This window comes from Rhinolophus ferrumequinum, chromosome 21, assembly GCF_004115265.2.
Source record: "Rhinolophus ferrumequinum isolate MPI-CBG mRhiFer1 chromosome 21, mRhiFer1_v1.p, whole genome shotgun sequence".
Lineage (NCBI taxonomy): Eukaryota > Metazoa > Chordata > Mammalia > Chiroptera > Rhinolophidae > Rhinolophus > Rhinolophus ferrumequinum.
Window position 1 is genome coordinate 41,113,130 of NC_046304.1, and position 14,170 is coordinate 41,127,299.

General features: G+C 38.8%; 1 protein-coding gene and 1 pseudogene across 4 annotated transcripts in view; both read right to left on the reverse strand.

Annotated features, from left to right (window-relative positions):
• Positions 1-14,170, reverse strand: part of KANSL1 (KAT8 regulatory NSL complex subunit 1) — a 156,807-nt gene that overhangs the window by 110,917 nt on the left and 31,720 nt on the right. For all 4 annotated transcript variants that reach the window (XM_033089856.1, XM_033089855.1, XM_033089854.1 and 1 more), the window contains one exon: positions 3,292-4,660. In XM_033089856.1, coding sequence (XP_032945747.1) covers positions 3,292-4,577 — 1,286 coding nt within the window. In that variant the 5' untranslated portion in view covers positions 4,578-4,660. The remainder of the gene's footprint in view (positions 1-3,291; positions 4,661-14,170) is intronic.
• Positions 1,249-1,376, reverse strand: LOC117014158 (uncharacterized; annotated as a pseudogene).

Consider the following 14,170-nt stretch of genomic DNA (forward strand, 5'->3'; position numbering starts at 1 on the left):
ATTTAGGAAAATATCTGGAAAAAAGCATTTTCTTAACAGCAAGTACTTGCTATACAAGTTTATAAGCACAAGGACCAAGAAAATGAAAACCAAATTTAGCAAAATGAGGTATGGGTCTAAGAATTCGTAACAAAACAGCAGAACAAAACTTAGAGGGAAAAAGAGAAAGAAATATAAAGAAAAACTAAAGTGAAGAAGAGAGCACATGCACAGAGTTACATTACATACAGATGAGTTAACTGAATGTTTTTATCTACACTTGTACAATTAAGAATTAAACATTAAGGTATTTATTTAAACAGCTTCCTTGTTAGTCCCTTGATCAAGGAGATGATGTTTAAATCCCTGCTCCTTTTCCACAGTGATGTTACTAAACCATAATATAATACAGGACAGACCCAATATAGTACAGAATTTTCAAACTAGTAGCAAACATGTACCAAGACAGGAAGATATGTAAAATATTTTGGGAAGATTTTCCCAAAACAGCTTAAAACAAAAAGGTATGACAGTTTTAAACTAAACATAAAATCAGTAAACCAAAAATATTAATCAAGAAAAAGGAAAGAACTCTAACATGTTTCATCTAGCGATACAGAATTTACTAACTGTAAAGTATAATACAATGATAAATATGTAATAGGCCGAAATTGCAACAACATATAAAAATCAATCAGTCGGCTACTGCTGGCATGTGGACTTAACAATGGATCATTTTTCCTCTCGGAGGTAGGAAAAAAACACAAATGAATTCTTCGTGAAGGCTTGTAATGTTCACAGAACCATCCACTTATAATTTAAGCAACATCATCATTTCAAAAACAATCCATTTCCACAGTCTCCTCTACTAAATATTTTCATCATGGCTGCCTAGACTAAATCTAGCAACTGTATCTCCAGCAGAAGTACTTCAACAAAGGAATGAAATATTAAACAGGCTACTGGTTAAGAAACTGAAATGCCAGCTGGATCAAGCTAATGAACTTGTTAACTAATTTCTTATTCTAGGACTCAATTATAATACATGGGGTTATAAGATTTGGGAGGGACTACTAAATCAGAAAGTAAAGACTTCTCAGTATCCAAAGACCATTTTTTCTTCTTTAATTAAGCAATGCCTCCACTTTCTTCTGACCAATTGCTGAAAACCTTTAAAATACTCAGGTCAACAAACACCTGGCTAAATACCTGCATTAGGAATCAATGTGGTAACCTTGCTCAATGACAACTTTGAAGTAGTTATGCTTTATTGGTGCTTTTAATTTAAATTTTATTATATAAAAATGTACAAAAAGTATATTTACAGTACTTTTAATTAGCAATAACTGTGCTTCGGATAAACCTCATTGGCTACGATACTGCCACTGCGCAAAGCTTCACAGTGCTTTCAGTGCCCCGATTTTGCTTACTTTAATGTAATCTGATGTCAGGAAATTCAACTTTTTAAAGTATTATTTAGTTAACTGTAAGAGGATTCAACTGATCCTCCAAGTTTCCTAAAATGATCCATTGTTAGCTGTCCTTTATACCCCCTTCCAATGAACAAACCATTATGTGAGCAGAATGTCCAGAACTAAGTACTAAGTGAATGGACTAAGGAGTCTTTTCAAATCACTAGATTATCCCAAGGAATAAGAAAAGTTCTCAAGTATTGTGATTTCACTGGATTGGAACATACACCCACGTCGTTACCAAAACTTAAAATTTCTTCAATACAATGTATTTTGGAAACAATAAGCTTATACAGTAGATGTTTTTCTCAAATACACAAAACAAGTACATGAAACTTAAAATGCTTCAACTACAGTATTTGTTACATGAAATTACTCTAAAACACAATACATTTCATGTTAACCAAGATTTTTTAAAGCAGTGGTTTATTGCAGCAGTCAGTGAAAGTAATGCCACACATATTGGTAAGCTGATTTAAACTACTCGTCCATTTAAGAAAAGATAACTATGTTATAGCAGTAGCAAGCCTCTGAAATATATTTATTTGCTTTATTTAGATGTGAATACAGAAGTGGACTTTTGAACGCAGGAAACTAACGAATGGTAACAGAACTACATCTACAAGGAAAAAATTCACTAAAATTATATACTTTTTCCTTCAAAATAGAAATATAAACCAAAATTTCATATCGAGACACACAGTATATCCACATGGATAATATAAACAAAATTGAGAAAAAAAGGAAATTTACTTATGCTTAAAAATTAAAAGCATAGCTGTCTCAGTGAAGTCTCCAGTAAAAATCTGTCACTATTTTATTATAGGCAAGGAAAAACCAATTATTCCAACATAGCCATCTATTTCAGCCTTCTTTAGTAATCCAACCTTTACAAAATCCCTACCCAAAGAGGAAATGAAAGAGGACCTACTAGTTAACTCTCCTGCCCCTTTTCCAACTTCTCCTATTTCCCTCTCTCATAAGTCTAACACTTTTAAGTAGACAAATGTATTGACTTATCTTTAAGGAGTTATTTATACTGTACTACCTTGTTTATCCATAAGGAGTTGAATGTAGATTAGGAGGACACTAGTAAATCAAGTCTGGCTCCACTATACCAATTTGGAGTGCCATCCAAAACTTATGTGGAATTCTCCTCAAACTAACAGATTTGGAAAAACCAGTAAGAATTTATCCCAAATATGTCAATACATTTAACTTAGCTGCGAGAAAAGAAAGTCCAAATCCGATAAAGATGGACTCTTTCAGGCAGAGAATCAAGTTGTGAAAAAGTGGACTGTTTGGAGGCAACCTATAAAACACTCGGAGATATTTTCTGATTAGTCCTTCAAATGTAAGGAAATCAAGTCTTGAATGTGAAGACTGCATACATGCTTGGCTGAAAGCTCAATTAAAAACAACTATAAATAAGAGCGAAGTTAACTAGCTCAACTAAACTTTTGTCCCCACCTACTGGAAACAACAAAGTCTGAAGTCAAGTCAGACACCTTCAAAAATATTAATATCCTACGTATTTCAAAGAAATGTAATTATTCACTCTGAGAGTATGGGTACAGGATTACCAATAGGATGTCTTCTAGTTTTCTTAATGAGATTTCAAAAAGAGATGAGCAGCTTTTAGCCTACAGCAACACAACACTATACCAGAAATGGCTTCCATTTCTTCGCTAGCAGGTACATGCACCCACATAAAAAAAAGACAAATGGAACCTAGACATTTATATACAAAGAATCCCATTCTCCTCGTGGGAATCCAAGAAGTCTTTCTCCTTTCTCCCAACATTTCTCAAGAATGACATTTTGCATGAGTTCTACTCACAGGGGCACATGGCGCTGCTCAGGATCAGCTCTGGTCAGTTCTTCTTCTTCAATGTCAGACTCTCCTCCCGAACTACTGTCAGTGACATCTGAATCAAAGGCTTGTTCACTGCATCTCAAGTTGGCTATACCACTAGCTGTAAATCTCTCCAATTCTTCTGAAATTGAATCGCTTTTCAGGAAGTTGCTAAGTCCCTCTGAAGTGGTGGTCTCACTGGCAGCTTTTCTCAGTGCAGCTTCAGCCTTTCGAGTCAGCATCAACTGGCTCCTGGGCCTCAAGGATTCCAAGTTTGGCAGTTTGCTCAAAGTTTTCTCTAAAAATCCACCCAGCTGATGCTGTATATGCCTCTCCACCTGCTTGGCTTGCACAACCTGTAATCGCTTCTGCAACCTGCGGGCACGGCTCTCAATATCAGCCTGCCGCCTCAGTAAAGCTGTTATCCTTGTGTCAGAATCTAAAGCACTGAAAAGAATGGAAGACAGGGGAGATTTTTTACCCTCTAACTTGACACACCCCAAGTTAGAACTGGAGTCTGTGCCAGGTGATATCCTACTGCTTCCTTGAAGTGCCGGCTGTTCCATGGAATTTACAGAAGATTTGTTTGCAGTGCTATTATTGCTAAACATAGTTGTGTGTTCTACATCAAGGCTTCTATGTGGAAGAGTGCAATTGGTCATACCCCCCTTCAAGTCCCCAGATTCAGATGCCACCACTTCACCTCCCTGGAGAGAAGATGAAGTGAGAGCTCGTTTTCCCCCATTGAGGGAACTGGAATTGTCATGATCAGAATGTGTTGAACTTTTAGTCAATTTCTTAGCCAACCCATTTACAGGTGCTTGTGGCAAAGCTGTCTGACCACTTGTATTCATGGTTCTCAGATTTTCTAAGGAAAACTCCAAAACTGGCTGTCTCCCCAACAGCTCAGCTCGGAGTTCATAGGACTGAGATAAGAGAGGGTGAGATTTAAGGACTGTCTGCTTGCTGAAGACACCTTGCAACTTCAAAGACTCCTTCGAGGGCACAGGTGTTACATCGGAGCAGAGATAAGACGCCACCAATGGTTGCAGCTTTCCCAAGTCTTCCTTAGGGTTATTTCGGAAGTCTAGACTGGGATCCTCTGCAGCAATGGCTTTTCTTTTGGTTCCGTTGGCAGCAATAAGGATGTTGGCGTTGCCGTTATTTTCGGCACTGCCAGGGGACAAAGTGGAAGATGGGGGAGCCAGTTTGAACCGGATATGGTGTGCTTCAGCTGCTGCGTCAGTGAGAGCGGGCGCCATCGCAGCCATTCAGCACAGAGAGACAGGAAGTCCAGCCTCTCCCGGTGCCGAGGCCAGCTCCACGGCCCCTTACTGCCTCCCCAGAGAACAGACTAGAAGAAAAAGAAGAAAAGGAAGTTAGAAATACAAGCTCATTAGAAAACAACACACATGTTTTTAATACAAACACTACTTGAGGCTGTAATCCAAACTCTGCCTCCAGAAAGAAAACAAACCATTCTGGAGGGGGATGGAGGGCATGCACACAATCCTGCACAAGAGAAAGAATTCCACCCTTTTTTTGTCACTTGTTACCTCAGATTGCAAGTAGCCAGAACAGAAGTTCCATTCTGAAAGAAATATTAATTGTTAAAGTGAAATCACCTGCATTTAAAAGAAAAATGTCTTTAAAACATCTTCAAATTAGTGGATTTGAAGCAAATGTATAAAGCTGAATCCCTAGCAATTAAACAGAAAAGAATTAAATTAGTAAGGAACTCCCCAACCCTATGAAAAAGTTTGTATGCGAAATGTCATAGGTCTGTGCATTTTTCTGGCCAAAGAATCCAGTGTTCTTCAGCTTCTCACTTCTCTGAAGACACATCATACTACAAGCTTAACTTGTATCATACCTGTAATCAATTTTCTTTTCTTTCACTGTCCTCAATACCGCCCACCTCTCAAATTAATTGCCCAACACGTCTCTTTATCCCAAAACTTCTTGAAAGAATAGCATAAACAGCTGCCTCTGCACTCTTTTCTATAATCTGGCTTCTACTCCTCCTGCTCCGGCAAAGGTCATCATTAATCCCATTATATCAAATCCAATGGTCAAGTCTGTCCCCATTCTATTCAGCTTCTCTGAAGCATTAGGCAGTGCTGACCACTCCATTCTTGAAATTCTCCTTTCCCAATGTCCTTGATACCAAGGTCCCTTCTGCCTCTTCTCTCTCAACTCACTTCCTTGGCAACAAAGCCTCCTGATGCTCAGAAAAACTTGCTGAGCTGCATTAATCAACATTTCCACCTCTATGTTCCTAAAGTTCCCTCAAACTCAAAATTCACTTTCTTCTTCCAACACACTTAACTCCTTACCCTGTTTTATCATCTTAGGTAATGGCACTGTTTTAACTTTGTAACCCAAGCTAAAAACCTCAGCCCTTTGCTGCTTCTTCATCCACTTGATCTGGTCTGAGAGCAAAAGAAAATCTATGTAAAATACTAAGGCAGTTGTTCTTAAAGTGGGGTTTATGATTTCTTGGGAGCTCAAAGACCATTTCAGTGATCCACAAGATCAAAGCTCTTTTCATAGTAATACTATTATTTGCCTTTTTTCACTGTGTTGACATTTGCAACAAGGGTACAGAAACAAGGCTGAACAAAACTGCTGGTACCTTAACACAAATCAAGGCAGAAGCACCAATGCACACTAATAAGTTATTGGTCATTCTAGTCGCTATTCATTTGTACTTTTTTTTAAAGTCAGTTTCACTTAACAATGTCCTTGATAAAATTACGGAACTTTTGAATTTTATTAAATCTCTATTTTTTAATAGTTTGTGTGATGAAAGGAAAAGTACACATAAAGCACTTCTGTTGCTTTAAGAAGTCTGAGAAAAAGCACCTGTACAACTGCACTGCAAGCTCAACTAAAAGCTTTTCTCATGTAACATTATTTTTACTTGGCAAAAACAACTAACAAAGACCAGGCTCCCAAGCCCAGGGTTCCAGTACCAGGAAGAAACGTCCCCATAACTTCTGGCCGTGAAAACCAGCGGAGACTGTGATTGAGTGAGCAGGAGGGCTGCTGCAGTCCCAAGCATTCCTCATAAAGCAGCCACGCCCCCCACCCCCCACCACATGGACTCACTTGATGGACTCACTTGCTCTGAACTCCAATGCTGGGGCAGCAGCTAGAAAGGCACCAGGAACATACAGGGAGGAACTGAATTGTCTGGCTCCAGGGTGAGGGCTGGACAAGCAGCTTTCTCACAGACAGGAGTGCTAGCGAGCATCACTGTTCCTTTGTTGAGCCTCCCCCGACCCAGCAGACAGACAGACAATTGCCATACCTGAGTCTTCATCAATCTGGCTAACTACATTTGCCTGACCCTGGTGATTCCCTGAGACCCTGTCCTACTCACCTTGCAGGCATACCCAAGCTGCTTCCAGTGGCTTTTCCATACAAACGGCCTATCTTGGTTCATGCTGTGGACTTATCTAAAATCTCTCAAAGGTCCACAAACTTCAAGGCAAGCAGCATCCGGCCTCATTGTGGCCTGTACCTCTTGCTGAGCAGCCCCAATCCCACCCTAACATTAACTGTCCTCAGTTTGCAGCTTGGTCTCTCCCAGGCATCTCCAATCCCAGCACAAGTGGCAACCATCTGCAGATCACTTTGTAGCTCACAGTAGCTCATACCAAGTGGCCGCAGGGAAGGGCACAGGCAGCCGCTGAACTTGGCCTGCAACAGAGCTCCTCCCAAGAGGCCCCAGAACCAACACACTTAGTGGCCAGCTTCAGACTACACTAGAACACCACCCAACCACCTTCACAAATAACACACACAAAGGGCAGACTGGGCAGGCACCAGACCCTGAAGTGAATCCTGTTTCATAGGATCAGCACCGGCACAACAGCTCCTCCACTGTAGTCATAGCCAGTCCTCACAACCAATCAGCCTGAGGGTCAACCCTCCAACTGACATTCGAACAGCAACCAACACTCAACTACAACAGGAGGGCACATACAACCCACACAATGGACACACCTGGAGCACCCAGCTCTGGACCAGGGATTGTGCCATTGAGGCCCCCAGGATACCTACTACATAAGGCCACTCTACTAAATCTGGCAGACATAGCAGCTCTACCTAATACATAGAAACAAAAACAACAAAAAAAAAGGGAGGCAGCCAAAATGGGGAAACAAAGAAACGTCCCAAATGAAAGAGCAGAACAAAGCTCCAGAAAAAAAACTGAACAAAATGAAGATGAGCAATCTACCAGGTGCAGAGTTCAAAACTAGTTATAAGGATGTTCAATGATCTCAGGGAGAACTTCAACAAAGAGTCAGGAAACGAAAATGGAGACAGAAAACATTAAAAAGTCAGAAATAAAAAATACAGTAACTGAAGGAAAAAAAACACATTAGAGGGCATAAACAGATTAGATAAAGCAGAGAATTGAATCAGCAACCTGGAATATAAGAATATCAGAAAACACGCAATCAGACAGCAAAAAGAAGAATCAAAAAAAAAAAAAAAAAAACGAGGATAGTTTAAGGAGCCTCTGGGACAACATCAAGCATACCAACATTGCATCACATGGGTACCAGCGAGAGAGAGAGAGAGACAGAGCAAGGAATTAAAAACCTATTTGAAGACATAATGACAGAAAACTTCCCTAACCTGGCGAAGGAAATAGACATACAAGCTCAGGAAGCACAAACAGTCCCAAACAAGATAAACCCAAATAGGCCCACACCAAGCCACATCATAATTAAAATGCCAAAGATTAAAGACAAAGACAGAATCTTGAAATAAGCAAGAGAAAAGCAGTTAGTTACTGACAAGGGAGCTCCCATAAGACTGTTAGCTGGCTTCTCAATAGTAACTTTGCAGGCCAGATGGGATTGGCATGAAACAGTCAGTGATGAAAAGCAAGGAACTACAACCAAGATTACTATACCCAGCAAAGCTATCATTTAGAATAGAAGGACAGATTAAAGGGCTTCCCAGACAAGAAAAAGCTAATGGAGTTCACCGCCACCAAAACAGTATTACAAGAAATTTCAAAGGGACTTTTTTAACAAGAAAATTTAAAAGCTCAAAAACATGAATAAAATGTCAATAACTACATATCTATCAACAATTACTTTAAATGTTGAATGGAGTAAATACTCCAATGAAAAGACACAAGGTGGATGAATGGACAAGAGAACAAAACCCTTACTTACTCTGCCTACAAGACTCATTTCCAATCAAAGACACAGACTAAAAGTAAAAGGAAAAGATTATTTCATGGGAAAAAAGAAAATCTGGGGCAGCAACACTTATGCCAGACAAAATAAGACTTTAAAACAAAGGCTGTACAGCGAGAGCTGCCGTGAGCAACCGATGACTGGCGACCGACCCCCTCAGCTCGGGGGAGCGCAAGGCTCATAATACCAGCATGGGCCAGGGAGCTGTGTCCTACACAACTAGACTGAGAAACAACGGCGTGAACCAGAGTGGGGGGGAGGGGAAAGCAGAAGAAGGGGGGGAAAAACAACAAAGGCTATAACAAGAGACAAAGAAGGATCCAGTAATCACACTTCTGGGTATTTATCCAAAGAAATCCAAAACACTACTTTGAAGGGACATGTACATCAGTATGTTCATTGCGGCATTGTTTACAATAGCCAAGATATGGAGGCAATCTGGGTTTCCATCAATGGAGGAATGGATAAAGAAGAGGTGGTACATATATACAGTGGAATATTATTCAGCCATAAAAAATAAATGCCATCTACAACAACATGGATGGACCTAAAGATTACTATGCTGAGTGAGACAGGAAAAGACAAATGTCATGTGATTTCACTTACATATGGAATTTAGAGAACAGGTTAAAGAAAACAGAACAAACAGCAACAAGCTCGTAGATACAGAGAACATTTTGATGGTTGCCGAATTGTGGGGCAGGGCTGGGAGGATGGTGAAGGGGAAAAGGGATTAAGAGGTACAAAATGGTAGTTACAAAATAGTCATGAGCACGTACAGCATAAGGAATATAGTGAGTAGTGTAATAACTATGTATGGTATCAGATGGTTGCTGGACTTATTTGGAGTAATCATTTCGTAAGTTACATAAATGTCTAATCACTGTGTTGTACACCTAAAACTAATATATGTCAAATGTAATTGAAAAATATTTTTAAAAAATTTAAAAAGGTATTACAAAACAAATTCTCTGACCTCATTTTTTTGTTTAAAAGGTAGGTGTTAAGATTCTTTTGTTTTCTGGCCTCTGTAATGTTTCCACCATAAACGTACTACTTGTATAATAAAAGGGAAGAAAAAAAAAAAAAAAAAAAATGATGCAAATTCTTAAAGAGCCAAAAAATCTGAGTAAAATGCCACTGTTAACTTTCTTAAAATTTAACATACTCAGCAAATCGCTGATTAAAATGATTCTCGTGAAATAAGTCAGACAGAAAAAGCAGAGAACCATATGATTTCACTGAAATGTGGTATATAAATCAAAAACAATAAAAGAACAAGACAAACAAACGAGAAACAAAAACTCATAGACACAGACAATAGTTTAGTGGTTACCACAGGGTAAGGAGGGTGGAGCGTGGGAGATGAGGGTAAGAGGGATCAAATATATGGTGATGGAAGGAGAACTGACTCTGGGTGGTGAACACACAATGGGATTTATAGATGATGTAATACAGAATTGTACACCTGAAATCTATGTAATTTTACTAACAAATGTCACCCCAATTAAAAAAAAAAATGACAATGATTCTCATTCCACTTGAATCCCAAAAGCTTCACTCTTCAACAATTTAAAGTAGAGAAAGATAGTCAAACTTAAGCAGTTTTACAAAAACAGCACAACTTATGATAAATCACTTTTTTCCAAAGAATACAAAGCATTAAAAACTATAATTAACTTATTAATCCTCATAACAACCTGGGCAGTAGGTTTTGGGCTGGGGTTATTATTTCTAATTTATTGGTGGGGATGACAATAAAGTTACATTGTACACTCAAAATAAGAAACCTAGAATATCCCAATTTTTAGTTCATCTAATAAACCACAATCTGATAAATACAGATGAAGCTAATGTACCTGCTGTCACTGACATAAAGATTCTCCAGTAAGCTTTGAAGAGACAGAAGAAAGACCCTATCTGCTATAAGGCTAGGTAATCAAATGGTTTCCCTCCCAGTTCCAAGGAAGTGTTTGGGAGACTGGAAAATGTCAAATGGGTTCACGAGGCAAACACATTTGGGAAAAACTTCACTGATGGAAACCCACAATGCATGTAACTTTATCGTATCAAATACTCAAATGTTTGCCTTTACAAAATTTATTTAACAAATAAACACTTTTTTCCTATTACAGCTATTAATATCTTGCAGAACACTGTTCTGAGGGATACAAGTTGAAAAAAAGTTCAAACATGTGACTTCTAGGGTTCCTTCCTGTGCTAATGATTCTACTATTCTCAACGGTAATATAGGTTCGAGGACAAACTTCACCTAACACAGAGGCACTTGGGAGGCACAAACACCTTAGCACTCCTGACATCTTGTGAATAACTTTTTGTGTGGGAAGGTGGTCTCTCCTGTGCATGACATTTAGCAACATTCCTGGCCTCCATCCACTAGATGCCAGTAGCACCAGCCTACAAATTATAACCAAAAATGCCTCAGGACTTGTCAAATATCCCATGGGGGCAAAATCACACCACCCAAATTAGAAATACTGCTTAGAGATACAGACTCTATGTCTGTATCTTTATATCTATATCTGAAGATACAAAGACATGTTGTTTCCAGAAAGGAAAACATCCAGCTACTTCAAATACTGCAAGTCTGGACTAACTCCACACTTGCAAATGAAAACTTTGCTTTATTCCTCATGGGTTTCCAAGACAGGACTCCAAGTACACAGGAATAAACTGGCAGCATCCACCCTGCAAAAATGTTGATAAGCTGTGGAAACCCAAGGGGAAGAGTTTGGTCATTTGGCTGGACAACAACCACACTTTCACTGAAAACAAAAGCAAAAATCAAATGGGGAAGAAAAGCTTGCCCATAATGTGGCTTCTACTAACCTCTTCCTCATCATTACCTCATTACTCTGCACAATGAAAAGAAAGAGTTGGAAGGATGCTTAGGGAAGTGACCATAAAGTTGTCAAAATTTCAGCTGAAACTTGGAAATTAGCTAAAATTTCATTATGTAAAAGCCTAAGGCAAGAGAATGTAACATGGCATTCTAGTGACAAGAAATGGCATGGGCAAAGGCAAGACCGGGGGGAAACACAGACTTATCCTGGAGGTTAAAAGAAATGATCAATTTGTTTGAAATGTAAAGAATATTTTAATAGAGGAAGCAGTATAGAAAAAGGTGGAAAGGCAGTTTGAAGGCAGTTTGAAGCCAGTTCATTAATGGACAACCTTAAATAGCCGACTTCACCCAGACTTAAAGGCAGCACAATGTCTTTAAAGGTTTTTCACATGGGAGTGACACATCAGACCGGTGCTTTAGAGAGACAAGTTGGGTAGGATGGATTAAAAGAAAGTAAAAAGGCAAAGACCAATGAAGAAGCTACTGTAATAATCCAGACAGGATTTAACAAGAACCTCAACTAAAGTGGTCACCACAGTATTATGGTCAAAGTTTCCTCCAAGTTTAAATCCAGAAATTGGAAGGGGCTAAAGTGTGCAGAAGAGCCAAATAAGTGACACGAACGTAAAATGTACAGGTTCTTAAAGACAAGAGAGAAGGCTCTCTTTTCCTTCACAACTTCATCTTCTTTACGATGAAATCTTTCCATTTATTCCTCCTCATAAAGCAATTCAGATTTGGTATATCCTCTCTCTTCCTAACACCAACGCAAACCCAGCCAGGCGTTCCTCAGTCCTCTGATCCATTCCATACCTATTTATCACCTCACTTCTCTGCCCAGAATAGTTCCTGGTGCCTTTTTCATGAGTCAAAATTCTCCAAGATGAAACTTAACATTTTCGTTGCGACATTCATCTATATAGTCAAATGATATTTCCATGTTGCTGACTGAGACGTTCGACTTTACCCCACGAGCTCCGTGTCCCAGGAAGGAAGTTTAGGAAAGCAGATGTACATTTTTCTATATTTTTGCGTTTTTCAAGAATGAATAATAGGAAATGTTTATACTTTAATCATTTATTTTAATAAAATGTAGCACCTTAACTGAATTTACTTAAATATATAAATACCGTAATTATTTTCTGTGGATTTTTGACGCATTTTGGAGAACTTGAAATCAATTAACGCAGTGAAAAGGTTAAAACAATATCAAAGCAAGTGTATCAGGCAGTGTGAACCTAGAACTGTCCTCTGATTCCCAACTCCATAATCTTTGTCTATGCTGCTACTTCTACCTAGAAGGTCCTTCTACCCTTCAAGCCCAAAACTTAATCCTTCAATACACAGTATCTCTACAAAAACTTTTCCAGACTATTCAGATTCACACTGCTTTCTTCCTAAATTGTACAATGCACTTAAAGTCACCATCACTCAATCCAAATATCTGAAAGCTTCCTAATTGTCAATTTATTAATTCTAGTTGCAAGACAGGCAACGTTCTTTAGCATCCTTCTTTTTCATGCTATCTTTATCTAGAAGCTGGTACAGAAAAAACACTGTAAGCACTTACTGACTAAGCTAGAATGGTCAAAACAGATTTGGCTGAGGTAGGACTTCAGAAAAAGATGAGGCAACTCCAACCAAGAAACAGACATAATCAAAATAATGAGAAAGGATTTGGGAGATGATCCTCAAAACAATTTGGATGAACCAAGTGGTACATGTACAGCTTCTTAGGAAGAGAAAGAGGAAGAAAGCAGTGATTTGTGATGACGTACTGAAAACTACATGATAGGACACACTAGAAAGCATTTTTTTTACATGGAAACAAATGTAGACATGTTATGAAATACAATAGGGAGGCTTAATTTTTATTATAAAATAAATAATGTGGACCTCATCAACTCAGTCCCTAACCCTTTCCAATGCCAACAGGGCTTCCTAAATGAAAAAGTTTTATAATTACTAAGGGAATTGTAGCTCTAACTGGAGGATTGGTTATTATGATGACTGCTGTTCACTAACATTAATTGACCTTTACTATGTTAGTCACTGTGCTAAGTGTTTTTACACGTGTTCTCATTTAATCTTCACAATAACACTGGAAGGCAAGTACTCTTATTCTCATTTTATAGATCAGGAAACTTGATGTTCAGAAGTTATGTGCCCAAAATCACACAACTCCTAAGTTTCAGAGGCAGGTTCAAATCCTAATTATAAAGCCCATGCTTTTTTAACCACTGTCCTAAGTAGTTTCAGGCTAGGTTTAAATTGGAAGGGCTTTAACTAATAGTTACTATATTTCGAATTTTAGTCTTTAGAGGAAAGTCAATGAGGGAATACCAACCGATTATCTCCAATAAACCTTTTATTACAATACCCATAATATTAAAAGCACCACACTAAATGCTTACAACGATGACAAGGACCAGTAAAGACACAGGCGACTGTGTGATCAGGGAATCCCAGGGGACCGTATTAGAGGAACTTCACACAAGCTGAAAGTGGGTGGGGATCACAGAGGGCTTCCCAGAGGGAACATCTAAGTTGAAAGCTAAAGAATGAGTAGGGTCCAGCATCACCCATACTGCTTACTTCAAGCATCCCATATCCAAAACCCATTCCCTACCCCCAACACCAAATACAAAACCAATTCCTGCCCCTCAAATATTTCCTATGTGAGTGAATCCTGTACCCAGTCACTGACTTACCGTCCATTATAGATATCTCATTGAAACACACACTAATGCTAGACACAAATAATACAAAGACTACA